Below are 24,889 nucleotides of genomic sequence, written 5' to 3'. Positions count from 1 at the left end.
ATGTGACATTCAGCAGAGCCCCTGCCCCCAAACGGGGTGGAAGCATGTCCGGAGGCTTCCCCCACAACATGGGAGGCTTCCTGAGGCCTCTGCAGAATGGTGACGCTTCCCACATCTGATGGGGAAAGTGTTGCCAAGAGGGAGCTGTGCTTGGGGTGTCAGATTCACCCCGCTGCCTTTTTCTTTTTGCCACGATGCCAGACGAAGCGGGACACCTTGCCTGGCCTTTCTGATGAGGTCCTTTAAACAAGCATACATTCCTCCCATTCCCAACTTATCCTATCCTTGAAATTCTCTATTAAAAAATAGTGTCTTAGTGGCCTGCTGATATTTCAAACTGTCCTTCAGCTGGAAACATGGTCCCTGTTCCCCATGACTGGTGCTGAGAGATCAGCCACTCCACTGAAATGTTATAGCATTTGATGGAAAACTATCCGGAAAGCAAAAAGTGATTACTTTTCACTCTTAGATAAACCTTCCACGAGCAATACTATTCTCTGTAGAGTATTGAGCCTGAAGGTTAACATGGCCCTGTCATGGATTGATCTGATCCTCTGATGTCAGGTGAAGCAGGCAATCTCTGGGCTGGCGGGGGGGGGGGGGGGGATGACACAGGCCACATTATAGGCAATGCAGAAAGATACCTCCATCAATGACCAAGTATACAGTCGAAGGCCAAAATATTGTAAGAAAAGGAGGATAGGGTAGGGGGAGAGACTAAATCGTGTTCAGCTGAACCACCCGACATTAATCAAAAGCCTGGAGAAAACAACTGCTTCCTCACACATTGAATAGGTAGTAGTCATGAGGTATATTAGAAAGGAGGCAAAGTGCTTATTATTCTGTTCTTTCTCTCCTGCCAACACTTAGTAGTCTGGCCTGAGGCACATGGCAATGAAGACAGCTCCAACCCTTCCCCTCCTGAGAACCAACATGTCCTCCTCCTCAGGTTACTTTGTGTTTAACATCTTCATAAATGATCTAGAAGGAATAAATAAATAGTTAATGAAATGTTGCAGATGATGATAAATTGGATATGTTTCAAACATGTCAAGGATATAGAAATACAGTCATCTCTCAAAAAGCACATATTCTTCACCCATGAATCCTACAATCCATGGCTTTAATTTTTTAAAAAGCAAACATTGATTTAGCCATTTTATATAAGGGGCACAATTTTACTATGAAACTGTATATCATGGGAATTGAGCATTGTGCATTTGGGTGCCCATGGGGTGTTCTGGAATCAAACTCCTAGATCTACTGCAATAGAATGACAACCAGGGAGGAAGAGGAGGAGGGGAGAGGGAAGAGAAATCTCACGAGATTTGGCTCTTTAAAAAAATGTTCATGTTTATGGAAAGAAGATAAACAATAGCCATAAATAAGGTTAAGAATGTCATGCACTAGTGTTCAAAGGCTAAAATGCCAGGGCAGGGATCCTGAAGCAAGAGGTATGAGAGCAGACTACTGTGATGTACTCATGAGCTTTTGCTTTGATGAACAATTAAAAAACAAACCACCACAACTGGAGGCACAGACCTTGGGGATGCTATCCCAGTGTGAATGTTCCCTTTTCCTGTCTGTGCTTGTGACCTCTCTCTGAATACGGCATTTAATCGTTAGCACTTTACTTTCTATAAGATACTGGCAAATTAGAGGGATTTAATGAAGATGAACGCAGATGACCAGAGGGCTTGGAAGATTAATTTATAACGAAGGATTAAGAATTAAATATGTATAGCTGGCAAAGTGAAGAGACGTGATAGGAATCTACAAATATGTGGCAACTATCCATCTTGTGGAAGGAGACTGATCTGGAAATGATGTTTGAGGAACACAGCAGGCAGGAGAGACGGAGGTCTTGTTTTTGCTGCAGGCCACTACAGCGCAAGCTTTCCTGGTGATTCCCAACCTGTTCCTTCCTTAATCGCCCTCTCTCCAGGCTGAATTTATTTTAAACTGGTGTATCTTGATCTCTTGTACTTTGTAGATGCTGTGCTTCAAGCGTAAAGGTTGTTGTTGTTGTCATTTACTGCTGTCAACCCTATGAATGAGAGATCTACAAGTCACCCAAGTCAACAATCCTATCAGGCCTTGCAGATTCAAAGCTGTAGCTTCCTTGATTGAGTCTCCCTGGAATGCAACCTTCCTCTTTTCCTACTGCCTTCTAACTTTGAAAGCATTGTTGTATTTTAGTGAGTCATAAATTCTCATGATATGGCCAAGGTATTACAGTCTCATTGCCTATCTTTCTCTCCAACTTTGATTCTTCCCTTTTTAACTCTAATTCCTTGACTTCTCTCATTCGCTATTTTTCTCTCCAGTTTCTCCCATTCCCTAGCTATCTTTCTCTTCTCAGCCTCCTTTATTCCCTATCTTTCTCTCCAACTTCCCTCATTCCCTAGCTGTTTCTCTCTCTCCTCCTCTGCCAGTGCAATCACAGACTTTCTGAACATTTGAAAAGCTTTAACTGTCTGCTTTGTCTCTAGCCACCCTGAATTAACCCTTTCAATACAAAGTCTCTAATGTGGAGAGTTGCTATAAACTAAAAGTAACTTAGCGGGAACCAGCAAAAATACTCAAGAGGTTGTCTGGAATGTTTGTCAAAGATCCAGCTTACAATGTTCTGGTTACTCATTGATTACATGATTCATCCACAAAAAGCAAATAAAGTTCAGAAAACAAAACAAAAATCTGCTGGAGATCTTGGCACAATTCTGCTTCATTTTAGGCTCCAATCTAAGGGAAGTACAAGTGCTTACCTAAGATATTTTGTGTGTAAAGGAAAACACAGCATGGCATTTTCTGTCTAATTGATATGCACTAGCAGACTAAATTCTCATTGGGTTTTCAAAGCTGATGATGGAACAGTAGCTTTCACAGAACCTAAAGATGGCAACAAACTAGCTTCAGGTTTGCATGACACTGTGTCCAGTGTCCACTAATCCCTGCTTTCCCTACTCCCCAGCACCTGGTACCAGAACCAAGCTTAGATCACGTGGCAGGATCTGGAAGCCATTAAGATGGAAAATGGAGACAGAGAGAGACCAATCTGACTTACGGAGTACAATTTATTTGGATGTTTTTGGATATTTTTGCAAATCCCATTCATTAGCCTTAAGTCTTACAAACAGTTTCATTCTTTTTAGTAAGACTTGCACAGAAGAACATCCTAAGGATTGTGTGCTACACTGAATATTGGTGGGGAAATGCAGACCAGGATAGCTCAATGTGCCAGAATAAGATGGCTTTTTATTAGTGTATGTATGTACTGCTTGGATGTTCAACAATTTAAAACACTTCTTTTGGCTCTCTGTTTCTGAGTTATTCTCATCAATTAACACTGCTTTTTAGTGCTTGCCTAACACAGCAATTCTTTTCTGTATCATTACATTTTGAATTCCACCCATACACCAACACAGCAGTACCTATATATCAGCGTATAGCCATGATGCTGTAGATTCCAGAGAGATTTAAGATTTAAAACCTTGTAAGAAGCCATGAGGGAACACAGAAGGAGTCAATGTAAGCATTCCAACATCTCTGGAAACACCTCTGGAAGCAACAAAAAGAAGGATGTGAGGGGTTGGATATACTCAATTTAACTTGGATACTCATGTCTCAAGCAGGATGAGAAACCAAAATATGCTACCTGAGGATTATTTTGGCGAAAAAATATCAGAAGAGCATTTGGACAGGGAACCATCAAGAAGCAATGTAAATAGTTCTTGGCTACCAGTCCAAATGAGCATTAGATTTTACATATCAAGTATCAAATGTTTATGCCTATTTGTTTCTGTCCATCTCATTTTCCCCAAATGAGAAACCAGTAATGACTCCTATTTAACTTTCAAAATTGTGTTTATGTTTTTTCCCATAGAAAAAATAGAACAGGGAGGGAACTACCTCTGATAGATCTACATCAGCAGAAAAAACTATTCTTCTTCCTCAAATCTATTTTCTCTATAGCAGATAATAATAGGGGAAAGCCACAATGTGGTGATTTTCTCTTAATCAAAAGTGCATTGTGTAATTTTGTGGTTATAAAGTGTCTCTGAGTGTGACTGTGAGTCACACATCTCAGTCTGTGTTTGTGGGTGAAGCACATGGGTTGAAGAGTGGATTCAGTAATCACTTGGAGTGCATTCTGTTCTGTTTCCTGAACGCTAAAAAGCTTGTGTGAATCAGCAAGGCTATAATGCTGAGACAAAGCAGCCAGTAATTAAACTACAGCCACAGGTTGTGGTGCCAAGAATCAAACTCAGATCTTCCTTGGCTTGAATTTTTGTTGGAGTCATTAGCTGTCAGTTCCTCACCACATTCCAGAACAAAGGTGAGAATGTGTTTGAGACTACAATCAAGCACTTCAGACTCTGAACTGGTCTGCACAATATTTTCAACTTTAAGCAAACATTCTTGATTGTTCTTGGGCCCACATTTAAAAAGAAAAACTTGATATTCAAACCTTCTGATAGCATTGGCTAGCTGGAAGAGGTTACGCTTCATTCATATTCATTACTTCTAATTATATTCACAATTAGCTAGTCCACTTATCCACATAAATGCATAAGCTAGCATGGAAATGTGTTGTGTGAATCCATTTGTAGATGATGACAGCACTACTTTTGTGGTGTTTCAGTAGATATTGATGAAGGTCAGAAAAAAGGCTTCCAATTCCCAGAATCCTTCCATGATCATGCTGGCTGGGGATTGTGGGAGTTATAGTCAGTCTGTTCTCCAATAAAATATTCATACTTCTTATACAAAGCTATATTGCCACTTCTTTCTTTGATATTTCAGTTGCCCCACAATCACTTTTGTTAATTGTGATGCAGTACTCAATCATAAAATGTCTTCTAGCAGATTGTAAAAACAAATATATCTGAAGAGGGCAAAAACAGGTGATACATAGGTGCTCCTTTGCCAACTCGTGTCTGAAGAAGCTTTCTTGTGTCTTATCCACTTTCTCCTCATCAGCAGGTTATCTCTATCTCCCTCTGTCAACCAGCTTTATTAAGCAGCAGTTTTCCATTGCTTTAGGACCAGCTTTATTCAGAGGGATCAAAAATCCACTCACCAATCTTCTGACAGCAAACTCAACTCATTTTAAAACAGGAAAGTAGAAAGCCAGAGGCCTCTTAGCTACCTGTTGCTGTGAAATTAACATGCTTTCTTCATATAAGTACATATTCAGGAAAAAGGAGGGAAAAATCCTCAAACCCAGGCAGCAGTTATCAGATAGAAATATAAAATAATTGGGGATGCAGCGCAAAAACAAGGAGTCCGAAAGACTTCAAAGGCTAATAAATTTATTATGGCATAACCTCTCTTGCACATGTCTTCAGATCAGTACCTTAAACTTGTTTTTGCTGCAGCAGATTCACATGGCTACCCCTCTTAAAACTGTTTATTAGGACATGAGAGCAGAGAGTAGAGATTGTCAATTTTGAGACCTCCGAACTTAGTAAGGTGTAAGATAGATGCAAGAAAAGAAGAAGAAAAGCATAAAAAAACCCAGGAGAAGCGTTTTTGCTTTTTCCTAAGGTTATTATCAAGCACTTTCACATTTATCCTTGTGAAAAAGTTTATGTGTGTCATAATGTTACTCCCTTAAATAACCTAAAGGCACCAGATCCCATCTGATTTCGGAAGTTAAAACAGATCAGCCCTGGGTAGTATTTGGATGTGAGGACATCAAGGGATAACAGGTACTGCAGACAAGGAAGGAACCTCGAGGTATTCCTTGCCTAATAAAATTTGACAAAATTAATGGGGTCGTCATAAGTTTACAGGCAGAACACATACATATTAAATAAGAGGAAGTTTGCTTAATGACTTATGACTTCATCACATGGATCTTCACAAGCACACTTCATCTACGCGCCCCCCCCCCCCACACCCATCATATGATGAACACTCACTTCCAGTGGGGCTCCATAGATGAACTGTGCCTCAAGGTCCTGGGACACTCTGCCCAGAACACGGGAAGCTTCCCGTGTTCTATAGGCAGCAATGGGGACAGCATGGGGGGGGGGGGAGGCACAAGGTGACACTTCCCCACATGTGATGGAGAAGCATTGCTGTGGGCGATTTGAGGCACAGGGCAACGGGATTGTCCTACTGCCCTGGGACACTCTGCCCAGAACACGGGAAGCTTCCCGTGTTCTATAGGCAGCAATGGGGACAGCATGGGGGGGGGGGGAGGCACAAGGTGACACTTCCCCACATGTGATGGAGAAGCATTGCTGTGGGCGATTCGAGGCACAGGGCAACGGGATTGTCCTACTGCCCTGCTGCCCCACAGATTCACTACAGAAGCTATGGATCAAACTGTAAGTGTGATGAAGTCCTTAGATGAATTCACTTTTCCTACAGTGCAGATCTTTGATCATTTCTGTTCAAGTCTTCTGTCACCTTTTGGAATATTCTCCTTTTAGTGAAGTTGTTGACACTTGATTAATGTGTTTTGGCTTCTTCTTGTGTGTGAAGACACTGCTCTTTTCTATTCCTAAGTAATGGAAAAGATTATCCCTTCCAGCCAAAGACAAATAATCAAGAAAGGGATGTTTTCAAGGGGCTTCCAAAGTATTTTTTAAAAAATATGGTCTGAGGTTAATTTAGACATTACTAGGGCAATCCTGCATATTGCTACTCATCAGCTGAGTTCAAGGAGGCTCTGTATGTCAGTATAAAACCACAGCTAGCATTTCTTGATCAATCGGTTGCCCTAGCTACCACTGAGGGTGCTTTTGCATTTATAAACCTTATGTGTGATACTGGGTTATTACAGAAGTTGGTCAGTTAGCATCCTTTGTGATTATGTGTTTTTCCTTGCCACTGGGATAATAGAAGTGTTCACTCATGGTGTGTTTACATGTCATGAATATATACTGAGTAGCTAGGATATGTGGTGAGAGGCCATATACTCTCAACTTGGCTTTCAGCATGGAAAAATTCGCCTTACCTGCTGAGAATGTTTGGAGAATTTGGTATATTTGATTTTTCCCATTCAGGCAGTCAGTTTCAACACAACATAATATCTGTTGGTATAGAGTAGAGGCTAATTCAAGCATTCACAAAGTTTTCTCATTCCTCCCAGATATCTTTCTCTCTCTGAGCATTCTTTCCTCTCTTTTCATATCAAGAGATAATGTCTCTTCTTAGTCACTGAAAATATGGCCTTTTTAAAACATGATGCATTTGCTAGAAGGTGGAGGGGACCCTACAGTGCTGGTGATGCTGCTTATCAATATGTTTTCCACCTCATTGCTTCTAGATTGGCTTGGTTGGTTATGTGACACCTAACTGTATTTTTTTGCAGATGAACAGTGTCATTAAAAATGGAGAAATTATTTTTAAGACATTTGCATCAAGGCAAAAATCATTGCATATTTAATTGGTATGATGAGTACATTAATCACTGGCTCGAAGAGCTTTTTTATTAAATTTCAGTGGGACCATATCAAGTATGTTCAGCGTTGATAGCACCATTGTTGGCAGAGGCCCTAAAACAGTGGAGGAAACAGATAATTTTATTCATGGTGGCATCTCCACTCCTACGGCCCATAGCCACGTACTTCACAATTCTTTCAGCCTCAAACCTTGTCTTCCTCCTTGGATACTGATTTTTATCCCTATCCTAGTCTTTCAGTGTTTAGGACATGCATCAAAGAATCCTGCTATTGTTCCTCTTTTGAGTAGGAAAAATAAGTGACTAGAATTGTGGTAACTGTGCACCCTGTTTCACCAAGTCTTCTAAGGGACACTGGTAAATTGTTACTTTCCCTGTGCACGTGAAATAGCTTGAATTGCTAGCAGTATGAATGTTAAAAAGATTTGGACAAAGGTTGAACTTTCTCCAGTCCCAACATTTATCTGCCTGCTCTGAGATCCAAGATGGAATGTCTAGGGAAATTCAACTCTTCTGCAACTGGCTTTTGTGTATTTCCATTCCTAATGTCTGATTTATGTCCATTTATCCCCTGGAACAGATACTGGTCTGTTTGTCCAATGTAGAAGGGCATTCTACATTGTTGATGGAGGATAGTATGTATCATGTTAGAGAATGAGCAACTGAATGTACCTCTCGTATTATGGATAATGTGATTGATCTATGGTCCTAGGATCTGATTTCCCAAGTAGGGGTGTTGACTGAGTTGGCATCTGGGTTTGTGGCAAGGTCTTGTTCCCATCTCCCCATCTGTGCTATGTGTCCTGTAGGTCAGTAGCCATGTGAGATTGGGGGGCTGTTTGTAGACAAGAAAAGGACTGCCACCAAGAGCCTCTGAGAGGGCAGCGTTATTGTCCATGGGAATTCAAGTGTATCAAAGTGTATAACTGTCATAGAATCATAGAATTACAGAGTTGGAAGAGACCTTGTGGGCCATCCAGTCCAATCCCCTGCCAAAAAGCAGGAAATCGCATTCAAAGCACCCCGACAGATGGCCATCCAGCCTCTGCTTAAAAGTCTCCAAAGAAGGAGCCTCCATCACACTCCGGGGCAGAGAGTTCCACTGCCGAACAGCTTTCACAGTGAGGAAGTTCTTCCTGATGTTCAAGTGGAATCTCCTTTCCTGCAGTTTAAAACCATTGTCCTGGGCATCAGAAAACAAACTTGCTCCCTCCTCCCTATGACTTCCTCTCACATATTTATACAAGGCTATCATGTCTCCTCTCAGCCTTCTCTTCTGCAGGCTAAACATGCACAGTTCTTAAAGCCGCTCCTCATAGGTCTTGTTCTCCAGACCCTTGATCATTTTAGTCACCCTCCTCTGGACGTTTTCCAGGTTGTCAACATCTCCTTTCAATTGCAGTGCAGAGAACTGGACATAGTATTCCAGGTGTGGTCTGACCAAGGCAGAATAGCAGGGCAGAATGACTTCCCTGGATCTAGACACTATACTCCTATTTATGCAGGCCAAAATCCCATTGGCTTTTAAAGCTGTGGCATCACATTGTTGGCTTATGTTTAACTTGTTTGTCCACAAGGACTCCAAGATCTTTTTCACAAGTACTACGGTTGAGCCAGGCATCCCCCCTTTCTGTATCTTTGCATTTCATTTTTTCTGTCTAAGTGGAATATCTTGCATTTGTCCCTGTTGAACTTCATTTTGTTAGTTTCTGCCCATCTCTCTAATCTGTGAAGATTGTTTTGAATTTTGCTCCTGTCTTCTGGAGTATTGGCTATCCCTCCCAATTTGGTGTCATCTGCAAACTTGATGATCATGCCTTCTAACCCTTCATCTAAGTCATTAATAAAGATGTTGAACAGAACCAGGCTCAGGAAGGAATCCTGCTTATGGCACTCCACTTGTCCTTTTCCAGGATGAAGAAGATGTATTGGTGAGAACTCCTTGGGTTCATTCACTTAGCCAATTACAGATCCACCTAAACGTGGTTTTGCCTAACCCACATTTGACTAGTTTGTCTAGTGTGAAAGATACAGGGCAGGATCACATTGGCTTTATTTATGTCATGCAACAAAATAATTAGGAAAGTCAGATGCTACCTCATACAAAATCAGTTTATTTTGCTCATTTAGCTCAGTTTTGTTTCCTTCAATGGGCAGTGGCAATTCTCCACAGTTGAATGGTCTTTCCCATCACCTGCTACCTGATTCTTTCTTAACCAACCATGCTGCATTACAGTCTTTGTACATTATCTCATGCTGTGTGATAAACTCCAAATATGGCAAGTAATACAAACTGTCTTAAAGCTAATGAGAGTCCCGACTTCAGATGTTCTGATCCCTGTCCCATCCTCCCCTCCAAACGCCCATGATTTCCATTACTTTTTGTTGGCTTCAGAAGCAACAAAGCATGATCAGTTTAGAATCGGAGGTAGGCTGGCTGAAGGATTTTCTCTGAGCAGGATGCAAAGGGGCCATTCTCAATCGAGAGTGCTTTCAGCTTCACCGTTCCCAAAAGGGTTAATCTGCCTTTGCTTTCATGCAACCTCTAATGAGTTGTTTTAGACTGTGCAAATAGATAATCTGCTTGATGCAGTGATTCTCTGATGCAGTGACTCTCCTTTTTTAAATATCCTTGCTGAACTACTAGGCTTGTTCTTGCCCCCACCGGTCAGTGCTTTAAAAGTGTATTTCAATGCTACCAAGAGACCCTGCTCTTAACTGTGGTGAATCCCCAGTAGCAAGACCACTGAATGTAACCCTGATTTTGAAACTGCTTCAGAAGAGAGAGAAATGCTAACAAGGCTGCTTTCCATACCTTTGTTGTATTGTATTGTTAAGTACAAAGCTTTGTAAAGCATAGTGTGGCTGGAGCTGCCCAGCTCTCTATAGCTGTGGGTAAAAGTATCATAATAAACAAGCCATTCCTCCTAGCTGTCTTCACTCACTTTTCTCCTCTGTAGCCTTAATAATGAAAGAGACATTCAACTCAAGCAGAGCATGTTAATAGTTTGCAGAAGAAATCCTTTCTAGAATAAGGAAACGAAAAGAGGGTAGTTTTGCACTGGCGATCATATGTCTCAGGTGTTAGTGCTTCAGCATTTATAATAAAATAATTAGCACATATGAAAAATATGCATACATCATTTGCGTTTAATTTCTGAGTTTGTATAATATGTTATAAAAAGCATCCTAGTGTGTGAGTTGAAAGGTGAAATAATCTTAGTATTGTAGAATTGGAAGTACAACCAAAGATGATCTTATTGCACCTATTCCCAACATAGGAAATGTAACTCATAGTGTCACCCTCCCCCCCATTGATCTCATCCTATACTAGGCCATACCACAATATTGTAGCTAAAATACCAGAATATTTGACAAAATCAGCAACTATAAAAACCCAGCAGTCATGAAAACAAATAGGAATAAAACCGATCAGCTAGAAAATGCAGAAAGCAAGACCACGGTGGTACGACCTTGTTATGAGAAGAGAACGAACATCAGCAGCACAAACAGCACTAAATTTGGAGATTGCAGGACGATGACCACGTGGATGACCAAAGAAAAGATGGATGGACACCATCAACGAAGACATGCGTGCTGCCAACTTGAGACCTGAGGATGCCCAAAATAAAGCCCTGTGGAAACAACAGTCACAATGCTAACCCCTCCTTGGGAAAATATCTTAGAAAGCAGAAGACAAAGTAATGAAAACACACACACGTGTGTTTGTAGTATATGACTCAAAGTGTAACTGTAATTGGGAATAATGGCATGCCATTATAGAAAGTTCCAATAATAAATTAGAATAAAGTCTTAGTCTTGTATGTATACTGATGTGGTACATGTAAGCTGGGCTTACAAAATATGTTTTTGTAGTTATATCTTACTGCAAGAATTTTTAAAATTGAAAATAACCAAGATTTTATCGACAGTCATGTTGGTGTCATCCTCTTTGATGGCATCACCCCCTGCCCTCCAGTGATGCCACTAAACCCGAGCCCTTACGTAGTGCATCACTAATGATGCTGAAGAGCTGCAGCATGTTTTCCCTCACTAGCCTTGGCAAAGCACAAGCTTTGATGGTGCCAGAAGTCTACAAACAGACCAGACCAATTTTATTAATCAGTCCAATTGATTCATTTTGTACAGGAAGAAACTGTTGTCATATTTAATTGGTTTAGATATATGGTATTTCACCTGTAAACATGGTGTGATTTTCAGATTGGAGTTCAGTCTTAGCAGTTCCTTCCTATTGTCTGTTACACCTGTTTCTTACTATAAATGGTTTCCCTTCCCCTTCAGCTGTTTATTCAAAAAGGAGATTTGGTGACACATTCAGGAAGCTAATGAAATGAATACTAAATACTGTGGCATCCCACTGCTACACACACTGCTATTGAAACACGGACAATTTCTCTGGTAGTAAGGCTTGTAACCCATTCATACTGGATTGTAGTGGTCCACAGAGAGAGGGTCACATCTCTTATGTTTTTACTGGGGGTGGGAGAGAGATTCAAGTGGAAGCATTCCTGGAACTCAATTGAAAAGTGATACATAGTCTGAATATGGCCTCACATAAATTTAACTCTTGCTGTATTTTCTGTAACCCATTTTTGGCTCAAAGGTAACTTTTCAGTTTGGTCATTATTATAAGATCCAGCAATTTCAAAAACCACTTTCCAAGCGACGGCTAGAAGTGTGTGGTGTTATACAATTGTGGGCAAAGCTTGACTGGAAAACCATAGGTGACCTCTGGCTTTCCTGAGGTTCTTGTACTCTATATAGCACATTGGATCCATCCTGCATGATTTGGGATGATGGATATTATCGTCAAGAAATTTCTGGAGAGGCACAGCTTTCCCTCCCATGGTCTGAGTGCAGCGGAACTGTGTGAGGAATATAAGTTTGTAGGAGGTGGGTACACATCAATATCAAGCAAAATTGATTGAACATGGACTACATAGCAACAGAACAAGAAGGACAAGCTCATACATAGAAAGATCTGGGGAACCTAGGAAAGATAACATTCAGCGTTTAGAGTAAAGACAGGGGATTATGAGCAGATAAGCTCTGTGTTTTGGATCCTTGTCACTGATAAATCCTGTACTGTTGGCAATTGGATTTTACGAGAAGCTGATATTTAAAATGCTTTTGCATGGCTACATAAGCCATCTCAGCATGACGTGCTGTTCCTTGGTGCCTGGATTGTAATAACAGGATGAGAGGTACACCATCCCATTACACAGCCGACTGGAATGCTTCCACATTCATATAAAGGACTGGGACAATACATTCTTCGATCAATAATTGTAATTGTACTCCCTTCTTGGCATCTAAAATTGTTTTTTATGGGTTTCATTAAAATCAAGTGCCATTCCCTGATACGAATCTTCAGAAGAAAGTAGGAAACCACAACAAGTGTTTAATGTCCCATATACACATGCAATAGGTGAAATGTAATTTAAATTAATTTAAAATCCATTCAAAAATCATTATCAAAAGGAAACGTTTGAATAGGAGTCTAGACTAGGACTTTTAAAGCAGGGATAGAATCCTGTATCCCTACAGATATTGTTTGTCTGAACGTTCAAACAACTTTAGTCACTAGAGTCTAAATAAGGGACCAGATGGGGCTAAGAAAAAAGCTTTTCTGAAATTCTGGGGAATTACTGGCAGGGTTGACAATTCTGGGCTAGGTGGACCAATAGTCTGATTCAGTATAAGGCAGTTTCTTTTATTCTCTAGCACCTCTTTTGCTTTGAATGCGGGCATGGGCAAACTTTGGTTTGCCAGGTGTTTTGGACTTCAACTCCCACTTAAGTGGCTGAGGAGGAAACAAAAGGGGTCTGAGGCTGTTAGGAATTGAGGAAATTGAAGCCCAAAACACCTGGAGGACCGAAGTTTGCCCATGCTTGTTCTAATAGATGTCTCAACATAGAAATAGACAGGAGGAGCACTGTAGTGCAGCTGTGGGCAACATATGGCCCATGCACACTGCATGTACACATACACATACACACACCCTGGCCCTAAGAATTCAGCAATTGCATCAAAATTGTTAAATATGTGGCTTGGTGGCAGCAAAAACAGCAAGACCATTTAATTTTGACATGGGGCACTGAGGTTTGGTGAGAGTTCCATCTAAAATTCTTGTTAAACAAACTGTTTCTTTTTTAAGAAACAGGTGTGATAGCACATACTTTGATTTCAAATTGATGAACTGCTAAAAGCCTCCTGGGACAGCAATCAACTTCAAAATGAAAGTACACATTAAGTCCCTGCCATCCCAACATTTTACAGGTGGTCAAACAACATCGGAATGTGGGAAATATGGCAAAAAGTTACTAATGAAGAAGAACAAACAAGTAAGGAGAGGCTGCAGCAGTTTGATTCTGCCTGAGCCAACTGGGAAGAACTGTAGTCCAAAACAAGCTTGGTTTGCAGCAACGTGAAGGAAGCTAGAGATAAAGGGTGATAGTGTGGTGAGGAGAGAGAAACTGGGAGACTTGAAAAGCAGCTGAAAAAGTGGGATGAGAGACAGAGAGGATTAATTGGAATTGTCCCTGTGACATTGGGGCAGTTAGACGGTATGGATCAGGTATGGGCAAACCTCAGCCCTCCAGGTGTTTTAGATTTTAATGGCAAAGGATTTGTAAGTTTCTACAGCTGTTGTCAAGTCTGCAGATATATTTCCTGAAATATATAGAGCAGAGTCTTCAATTCCAATCTTGTCATTTTAACATAAGGTGATTGAGTTTTATAGCTAATCAGGACCCCTCATCAAAAATGGAAAATAAAATCTTTATCTCCAAACAATTCAGTAAGCAGAGACGCAGGACATCTGCCATCTAGACAAAGTTTCCCTAATAGTAAGATGTATTTCTACTTGAACTACACCTTTTCTTCCTAACCACGTACATTTATGTCTACATTAAAATAGTCAAATCAATGCTCTTTTTGTCCTCTTTTTAACAATGTATAAGTGACTAACCTGTTGAGTGACTAGTTCTTTAGCAATGCCATTGCTGCCACGAAATGGAGTGAATGATGTTTCTGGCTGCAATTCAATCTTTAGGAAAAGGTGAGCATCTTCAAAAATTAAAAAGGTACTGTCTCACCAGCTTGCAGGGCATACTCTACTGCTACAGCACCAGCCATATTAAGTGGCATGGTGATATTGAAAATAATACCTTTGGATAGGATCTTTTCCTCTTTAAAGCAAAGTGTGTGGCCATCGTACATCCATACCAGGCATGGGCAAACTTCGGCCCTCCAGATGTTTTGGACTTCATCTCCCACAATTCCTAACAGCTGGTAGTTGAAGCCACACTGGACAGTCTAATGTCCAGCTGTTACTTGTTGATTGGGAACCTCAAGGCTTGTTCCATAGCCTGGCTCTTCTTTTGTGTATGTTACACTGTCTCTATGCAGGATCTGGACTAGATAGCCTTTCCAATAGAGGATGCACTCATATTGACAATTGTCTTCTGCCATCTATAAAGTATGACACTGGATTGTTATACTATCAAGGGCTTTACTGAGGGTTTAAGGAGTGCCAAACCCGCATTTGAGGCAGCTGGTCTGGGACCTGGTCTTGCCTTCTTTCCCTTAACAGCCTAGCAGATTTCATCAAGTTGAAATCCAGTTGAAATAATGACCTTTCTTTCTGTGTTTTGAGTGCACTGCAATTGTTGGCATTTCTTCTAACACAAGCAGCAGTCATGATTTATTTCTGAATGACTTAAACAGCTGTTTGTTAGGGCACTCTGCCAGCACCAGCAGTGTTTCAGGGCTACTGTGGTGGAGGCTTATGTCCTATTCTTTCCTGTCACCTTTTGTCACCTTTCGATTAATCTTGGTAACAAGAGTCAGGACTCTGTAGCTAGTCAGTTTGTAAAGCATAGCTAGTTTGGAAAAACACTTCCAGTTCCACAATCCTGTGTAAATAGCATTTCATTTATTGTGCTAATTGTTGTATTTACCATTTTAGTGTGCATATTGATTTCTAGAGTGTACTGAATTTGTAGCTGATGTTGGAATTGAGCTGAAAGCTTACAAATTCTTGGAAACTTATTTGGAAACTCACAAATTCACTGATGGTACCAGCTGTTCATATTTGAGAATGAGAAATAGGTTTGCTTCTTCTAACCAATAAACTTTTGAGATTTCAGTGCAGAGATAAAACTCCTCCAGAGGTTTTAGACCCCAACTTCTATAATCTCTTACACTATGGCCATATTGGGTGTTAAAATCCAAAACACCTGGAGGGCCAGAGTATTCCACTCTAGTATAGGAATGTCAGGCTGGCTTTGAGTTGGGATCTCTTTGAAGAAAAACAAGCACAGTATTACATTAATGACATATACAGAGCTAGTAAAATGGCTCACAAATTGGATTGGTTTATATACTGTGATTAAGCAGCATGAAAAATTACTTGGACAGTGAGGATTTGGCTGGGTTTTGTAGTAAAAGGAACGAATAGAGTCTGATTCTGATATCTGAGACAGTTAGATGTCAGATCACACAATCAAGCTGGGATGCTGAGATGTGAATTGTGTGCATCCATAGGGTTCATAGGAAGTGTGGGGGAAATGGTTGATTAACTCATGGCATACACAGATTACAACATAATTCTCTTCCATCATAGGGTCATGTGACTTCAGTCTTGAGAAATGCAAATACAGTTCTGCGACTTCAGCTGGAGACTCCAAATGTTATTGTCTGTTGTATTGACTTTGTCCCCATTCAGCTTAAGGCCCTTAGCAGTTGGGTTGAGGGATCACTAACATCCAAAATGTTGATGCTGTAGCCATAATACACCCCTCTGTGTGCTATTTTAATGTTTTTCCTTGATGAGGCTTCAAGAGATAGAATGATATATTTTGCTCCTTTTGGTTGACCAACTAAATTTATCATCACAGGGTGCATTTGAGATTTTGTTTCCTTTTTGTTTGTTTTATGCTTAGCATAGTGAACCTGATTTTTTAAAAATTATGTTTGCTTTTCATACTGGACTCACCATAGGCAACCTTTCAAGGATATGTTTCATGTGGATTGAATTGCTAACCAACCAAGTTGGACATAATTATAGTCCGTCCACAAAGCTAATATTGTGCTATGCTAATAATATAACTTATTGTATATACATACAATTTGTAAGCTGCCCTGCGTCCCCTTCAGGGTGAGAAGGATGGGATATAAATGTAGTAAATAAATAAATAATATTCAATATACTATTTGGTTGGGCAAAATTAGCCTTAGGTTGAAAATCATTATGTGGATACCTTATAATACTTGGTCATTGCTGTATCATGTTGTATCTCTGTTGCCACTGAGCACCTTTTAATCATAAATCCTTTTATTGTTCCAGAGTGATAGAGGGAGGGCTATGAAAAAGACTCAGTGTGACCTGGAACAAATAATACATTAACAATAGGCTCTGTTGATTCAACATTACTCACCAGTGCTATCAAAGGGAAAACAGTCTACATATGGCAATGGATTGCTCATCAGTGGTATTATTTTTCTTTCTTTCTCCAGGGGTTTTCATTCCATGCCGACATGGCAGAACATGGTGGTACCCACTCACCGACTCCCTGGCATTCGGGGAGCCCAGCCACTCACAACCCCACTCTGTGCCCCTTGGAACATATGGATATGGGAATTAGTGAGCAGTCATCTCCAATGGAACAACCACCACCGTCCCCTGACCTGGGAGATGATGATGATGATGGCGACATGGAACCTGTGCCAGACCCAGATGTGCCCTACCCTGATTTGGCTTCCGTAGTTTTCTTCTGCTTGAGACAAACTACCAGGCCTCGGAGCTGGTGCATCAAGATGGTGTGCAATCCATATCCTTTCAAAGCCATGCATTTTCCTTTCTAGCTTTCCCCATTCCTATTTGCCCTTGCAGAGCATCTGATAGGTAAGAGATGCTGTTTCTTATACTTTGTCTCCTGCTTGCATTCAAACAGTGTCTCAGCTGCAGCAATAAGTGATCAAAAGGTGCAGCATGTGGAAGGCAGAACTTCAGAGAGAGCTCTTGTTGGTTAGAATTAAAAAATAAAACAGAGATGAAGAGCCGATAGTAGTCAGACGGGCATTGAAAATTTATTTCTCTTCATCTTGCTTTCTTTACTTTTCTGTGCAGCCAAAGGCATGATACTGTGACATGTTGAAAGCTGTTGAGCATCAGTAGTAGTGGTGTTAACTCAATTCCAGGGTAATTTATTTGCAGCATGTCTGCATTTGGTATTAAATTATAATGGAGAAGCATATTTTAGGGCAAACTTCCCTCAAGTATTGCTCATCCTGTTGTTTTCGACTATAGTTCTGATATTTCCAATTATTAAGGTTCATGCTCAGGGATCATGGAAATTATAGTCAACCAAAGGCACCAGCTTTGGAGGATGCTACTTCAGAGCAACAGGGAATTTAAGATCAATTACCTGCCATATACTTCTGGAAAAAGCATAAAGTGTCCATTGTTATGGATGGAATCTAGATACAGCTAACATTGTTCTCTAATTAAAATGTTTATACAGAAAATCTCATATGGCTAAATTATTGGATTTCTGTAGTTCCAGAGGAACAGCCTAGCACATGACTTCTTGCTTTCATATACGTGTCAAATTAATTAACTACTTAGCTCATTTCACTTTATGTTCTCCATCAAAACAGCACATGCTTGCCCCTAGTGAATTGACTTCAATATTATTTTTAACATATTCTGAGCTAAGCATCTCCTGAAGACAGAGATTTGGCCACGAAGTGGGATGCTAGTAGTGTGTCTGTGCCTTAAAGGGACTTGACTGAAGTAAAATGTTATAGAATGATCAATAGCTCCCTTGATCAAACCTTTTTCTACTGAATTAAACAGACTGCATTTGAATCACCAATTAGTCTATTTGGCCTTGGTTTTATGACTGTAATATACTGCTTTTTACAAACTTGCAAGCTGATCTATGCTGTACCTTTGAATTTAAATACTGCTGGATGGATTTGTGGTCTGTTTGTCATGTGTCTTCCTATTTGTCCTGCATAAGGCAAAGCTATCATGTGTTCTTAGTTATGGAAAAAGTGATGGGTTTCAGTGAGCAGAAAGATCACATGATAGAGGCAAAGGCAACTGTCTATCTAGATGAACTTCCATTGAAGCTCTTCCTGAAGACATAGCTTTTAGCAGGAAATCTTGTTTCTTTCTTGTGTTTAACCATACTTAAGGGAAGTCGCATTTACACCAGAGGTTAGGAAGGTTGCAATGTTTCCTACAAGCATGGCATGTCAGGGAGATTCTGGGAACTGTAGTCCAAAAAGTAAAAGTTCATCCATTCGCATCTGGAGAGGTGTGGAAGGGACACCCTGAGTCCCTTCGGGTGAGAAGGGCGGGATATAAATGTTGTAAATAAATAAAATAAATAAATATTGAAGCAAACTAGAGTCTCTAGACCAGTGGTTCTCAACCTGTGGGTCCCCAGATGTTTTGGTCTTCAACTTCCAGAAATCATAACAGCTGGCAAACTGGCTGGGATTTCTGGGAATTGTAGGTCAAAACACCTGGGGGGCCACAGGTTGAGAACCACTGCTCTAGGGCCCCTTCTACACAGCCGTATAAAATCCACCTTGAACTGGATTATATGGCATTGTGGACTCAGATAACCCAGTTCAAAGCAGATACTGCAGATTATCTGCCTTGATATTCTGGGTATATATGGGTGTGTGGAAGGGCCCTCGGATAAATAATTAAAATCACCATGAGGAATTCAGAAGAAGCAAGTGAAATTTGTGGAGATATGGATAATTTTATCATATTTGCATTTCTTTTTTCCTCCTGAATGTTGTGGGCAGGGTGACTCAGTTTCTGTCATTCCATAATCTTATAGGTTAGACTGAAGCTATTCAGTGGCTTCATGACTATGAAGGAATTTGAACCTGGGCTTTTCTGATGCACCCAAAGCTGTTTTCCATGAATGCTGTTTTCCTTGTCCCATTCTGGCTTTCAGTTTGTTTCTCTTACACTTTCAGTGTGCTTCAGTAGGCATCCGTTCCCTTGCAATACAATTTGTAGCAGAGGAGAGAGTAACATTTGCATAAAATGCAAACAAAATATCAGCAATTTCATCTGCTGCAATGGATTTAATTGATTCCAATGCTGTATGTATCCCTGGGACATCTTACAAATAAATAACATCTTTCTCTACAGTTTTCTGCACTGCACAGGGATACTAAGCTCTCTGGCTTTTTGTCAACTTTCACTGTTTAAAATGAGACAAAGAAGCAAGATTAGCCAACATCATTATAGTTTTCTCAATTTGAGATTCATATTGAGAAGTGCAAGCTGAAAGGGGAGGATCGCAGATACTGCACAAATATTTATTAGCAGATGTCTGTTTCTGCTAGGCCATTTAAAAACAATTCTGGATCTTCAAATCTGTGAGCATTGTGCTTTTGCAAAACCCATCTCTGGGGCAATTCTGTATGTGAAAGATAAAAATTTAGATTAGAAATGAAAGAGGACTGTGAGAATGAAAGGCAAATGCAAAACATTTCTTCACAGCTTTATTGAAGCTTAGAAAGATAAAGGAATTGAGGTAGTAAACAGCAGCCATATGTTTCTCTTGCAAAGGGAGCCTGTTTGGCAGGTGATGAGAGTCAACTGTCTCCTTTCTGAGACTCTTCATCTTCTTGTCACTTTATCTGTTATACTTCCACTCAATGATGCCATTGGTTTATTTGTTATGAGGTCACAGTACATTTCTGTACACATTTTCTGCCAGGTTGTTCTGATGTCACAGCACCCTTGAGTGTTTCAGTACTGTTGTTTGTGAGGTAAGGATGGCACTGTTGGAAATTTGTCAAACCAGGCACTGAAATCTGTTTTGCAATATTATTAAAAGGTATGTGAGGTGCTATAATTCAGTGATAGAAGTCATGCTTTATATGTAAAAGAAACCAGATTGAGTGTCTGAGGGCCCCAATTTAAAGATGTGAGGGTTTTTTTTTGTCAGAGACTGTGAAAATACTGCCAATTGACATGAAAAGTCAGTCTCGAATCTGTGTCATCAAAGAGAGGAGTAAGAATTGTGTAGACATCCACAGTTGGCTTGGCCTATGATGAGGAATGTGGGAGTTGCAATCCAACAACAGCTCCCAAATCCTGTTATGTTTTGTTTAATTTTTTTAAAAAATTGCATATTTATCAAAAAGAACAATAAAATCTATACACATGTATATATACATAAAGCAATGCAATATTTCCCAATATCTATACAGTGATTGTACTTGACTATGCCATTCCCTCCTCTCACCCATTCTGTTGTCGTGATTTCCCATAATTTGGGTTAGAGACAGTCATGTACAGTTCTATTCTTCCTTCTTATTACAATATTTTTCCATTCTTCCTTTTAGCATGATAACTATTATTTATAGATTCCATACAAAGGTTCTGACAGATTAAATTATGAAGTATTATTGTTTGTATTGCATTTCCAAGAACCCTGTGCATAGCATTAACTATACATAGGTAGAAAGATCCTGTAGACCAGGCATCTTCAAACTGTGGCCCTCCAGCTGTTTTGGCCTCTAACTCCCAGAAGTCCTAGCCAGCTTGTTCAGTGGTCAGGAATTCTGGGAGTAGTAGACCCAAACAGCTGGAGGGACACAGTTTGAGGATGCCTGCTGTAGACTCTAGTTAAATCCACAACCAGATCACCTTGTCCACTTCTAGTGTCATTTCAGTCCATCCTTGGGAATTTCTCAGGTGCTATTTTTTAGCTTCCTCTACTTGTAGTAATGGTCCTCTGGTAGGATCAGAACAAAGAAGACTGGTTCAAATAAATCTGAAAGCATTGTGGAATGAGAAAAATATACATAGTTCATGCACCCTACACAATTATGGCACTGTAATTCCACTTTAACTGCCATGGCAACATTGTATTAACTTGCAATTTAGGCTGGATCTACACTGCCATATAATGCAGTTTCAGAAAGCAGGCTAATTGCATTGAGCTGGGTTATATGAGTCTGCACTGCCATATAATCCAGTTCAATCTGCTTTCTGAAACTGCTTTATATGGAAGTGTAGATCCAGCCCTGCAACCTCATCACATGAGGTCCTTTTCGGTGGCCTATACTTTTACGATGGAGCACACTAGCTCCCATCCCACAACATAGATCAACTTCCAGTAGGGCTCCATCATAAAAGTATGGGCAAACCAGTACAGGCCACCACCATGGCAACACTGGCAGCTTTCTGTGTTGAATTGAAGTCAAAGGTGAGAAGCTTGGTGGCTGACACTCCCCCCCATGGGATGGGGACTTGAGTGAGTCAAGCAATGCGGGGCATGGGGTGATGGGTTCCCCACATCCCCCGATGGGCACCACCACGATGCATGGCAATTCCAACAGCCTATTTGATGAGGTCGTTCGAGAGGGGTATTAAGAATCCTCCACCAAAGATCTCTACTGGCTCATCAAATTGCAAACCCCAGGATTTCATGTGTTACAGCCATGCCAGTTGAAGCCTAACCTAGTGCTATAATTGTATAATGTGAAAGAACCCATCCTTTCTGGTATTTTTGATTTGTGTGTTTGAAGTATCTTTATTCCATCATATATCCAGGTGCTGTATCACAATAAAATGACAAAAATGCAAAGCAGTTGGAACCAAATACAACTGTAAATATATTCGGCAGTTGTAAGAAAAAAAATCAAAATACATAAAAATGATTTCTGTGTGGCTCCAATTTCCCATAGCCGCTGTGTGTTTTATTTTGGGAGGGTGAATATTTCAGAGAGTGTTTGCCTCAATAACTGTTGGCTGCTCCTCCAGAGCATGTTCACCTCCCTTCTTTGTTGTTGCCAGATGGATATCGGAAGCATGTGGTAGAAGAGGACCATACTGCATGTGTAAAATGGTAGTGAAAGTGTGACTGATGTCTCCTGCACGTGCATCTTAACCAAACCATAGTAACTATTGATAAAAGCATTCCAAAATTAACTCATTCAGTGCCATGGAATCAGAGTTTGGAAATGGTACTTTTTTTTGGACTTGATTGCCCAGAATCTCCTGTTCTGTGGGATTCTAGAAATAATATTTTGTAAGCTCTATGTAGTTTTAGATGACTGCGTGGGATACCACATGATCATCCACTATAGGAATGTTGGTTGCATATGCTTACTTTGAAACACACTGGCTGACTTCGAGCAAGTCACAAGCTCTTATCCTCAGAGGAAGGCAAAAATAAACCATCCCTGAATAAACCTCGACAAGAAAACCGTGTGATAGGTTCATCTTAGGGTCATCATAACTTGGAAATGACTTGAAGGCACACATCAATGTCAACAACAATGCTGACTTTACTTTCTAAATTTCAAATTATATTTCTTCCAATAGGCTTAGAAACCTTTCCCCTGTGGCAGGTCAATAATAAAGATGAGAGTATGAAAGCAAGAATGAGTGTGCCATTAAAGAAGATCAATAAAAGAAACAGGAAAATAACAAGTCCTATTATGCAGTTCATTGCCTTGGCTGCTTGGCTTTTGTTGCTACTGCGACACCTCCTACCTTGCTCATAGATAAAGGGTTGCTTCCTTTTCCAGCTGTTATCATTTAAGAATTTCCAGAAGCCTTGAATTATACCTTTTTGATCCAATAAAGCAGAATATCATGTTATATGCTGGGAGCACAAAGCTGGGTAAGGCCACCCTTATCCTTTTAGATTTGAAGGGTGAATGTGGGCTCCATTTTTTCTTAGTCTTTTCCATACTGCCTGAAGCATGTTCATTTTTGAAGGGATAGGTATGACACCTGATGTCCTTCACAAAAAAGGCATGATATAAATACATGAAATATCGGTGGTAATACCACCAATTCCTTATCCAGCATGGCAGTGTCCATTGCAACTAGGGAATTTATGCACTTTCAATCCAAAAAAAAATATTCCCAAATCTGTTTCAGTCATAATTAAAGATAGTGATGAATTTAGTTTACACTGCATTATTAATAAACTGATTTACTTGACACTTCCATATAACTATGCTGGTTGGAACACCATTCTCATTTGAAAAGTGTGCTTTTTAAAATATTGGATTAAAAAGAATATTAACAATTGGAATGTGAACATTGTGTGTTTCTTTCAAAATCATCAGCTATGTAATCAGGGAGACATGACTGAACACATGCATATCTGACACTGGCTGGAAGAAATCTGACCTGTTTATTCTAGTCTTTAGAAATGGAGAGATGGCCAGTCCAGTCGTATTAAAATGTTTAGAAATCTATAGACATATTTTGGTCTTAAAAATATTGTTTTACCAGAGTTTTAAATAATATTTTACTGATTTTATTGTACTTTACTTTGGGTGAAGGAAGTATATACTTTCATAAGTATAGATGATTAATAATGAAATAATAAATATTTCATCTGTAATTACATTGGTTAAAATCTAGTTGCTACTCAAATAGTTAGTAGATCTGCTTGATGAATGTTAAATTAACATTTATGTCAATCCAGTTTGTTCAAAGGCTCTGCTCTAATTAATACTAGCAATTGGATCTAAGCTGCAGTTAGTTTGGAGCAAAGTAGAAGTTGTGTTAATGTAAGTACCAAATAGTTAAGCACTCCATGCAAAAGATGGGTGTTCCCAGTTGGTGAACATTTACAAACCATGTTGATTTATCTCCTTAGAACAGTTACTTTGTCAGAATTTCATTTTCCAGTCTAAAACTCTTACCAGAATCTCCATATAAAATAGTCTACATTTTTGGATAATAATATTTTGCCTCTAATTCTGGTCACACTGTACATTCCTGAAGGGGAAAATTATCTGCAAATAAAGTTTGCATTAGACTTCCGATACAAAACTGCCTTAGGGGAGCCATTTCCATTCCTTAAACCTTATGGGGAAATAAAGGAAACAAAAATGGTTTTTTCAGAGGTTATAAGGAGGAAATAAAGTGGTTACAGCTTTAATTCAAAAGCAAGATAAGAAGGAATGAAAGCTGAATTTGAAAAAAAGTATGCTAAATGTTCAAGAACACATTGAAACACAATAACAGTGTTTTGGACACACAGATGCAGAAGACATTATAGTTTCATTCCAGTTTGTATTTGTGGATTATATGGTTTTTAAAGCTGTTTTATTTTCTCAAAAGGCAACCATGCAAACATCAGATGAAAGCATACCCTGCAGGGCCCACAGAATGAGTTTTCTGTGTGTCCAGAGGGGGAAATGAAAATCATATTTTATGGGTTCATTTATAGGACAGTTTACAGCAGGAGGTTCTGACAAAATGTTTGCAAGTAAGGAGGGCAAGCTGAAATCAGTTGTCAATTGTCAGTTGTGAGGTACTGCCTTTGAATTGTGTGCTTGTGTGTATGTGCTTGTGCGAGAAATAAACAGCATTAGTGTTGCGGCATTCCAAGGGAATGGCTTTTGCAGACCGACTGTTGTGCCATCTCCCTTTCAAAT

General features: G+C 39.9%; 1 protein-coding gene across 5 annotated transcripts in view; it reads left to right on the top strand.

The window, feature by feature from the left end:
- The window catches only part of cacna1i (calcium voltage-gated channel subunit alpha1 I), a 372,048-nt gene that overhangs the window by 11,128 nt on the left and 336,031 nt on the right, over positions 1–24,889 (top strand). For all 5 annotated transcript variants that reach the window (XM_062982915.1, XM_062982912.1, XM_062982914.1 and 2 more), the window contains exon 2: positions 16,955–17,268. In XM_062982915.1, coding sequence (XP_062838985.1) covers positions 16,976–17,268 — 293 coding nt within the window. In that variant the 5' untranslated portion in view covers positions 16,955–16,975. The remainder of the gene's footprint in view (positions 1–16,954; positions 17,269–24,889) is intronic.

This window comes from Anolis carolinensis, chromosome 5, assembly GCF_035594765.1.
Source record: "Anolis carolinensis isolate JA03-04 chromosome 5, rAnoCar3.1.pri, whole genome shotgun sequence".
Taxonomy (NCBI): Eukaryota; Metazoa; Chordata; class Lepidosauria; order Squamata; family Dactyloidae; genus Anolis; species Anolis carolinensis.
The sequence above is the reverse complement of the archived record's forward strand: the minus strand, read 5'-3'. Positions and strand labels throughout refer to the sequence as shown.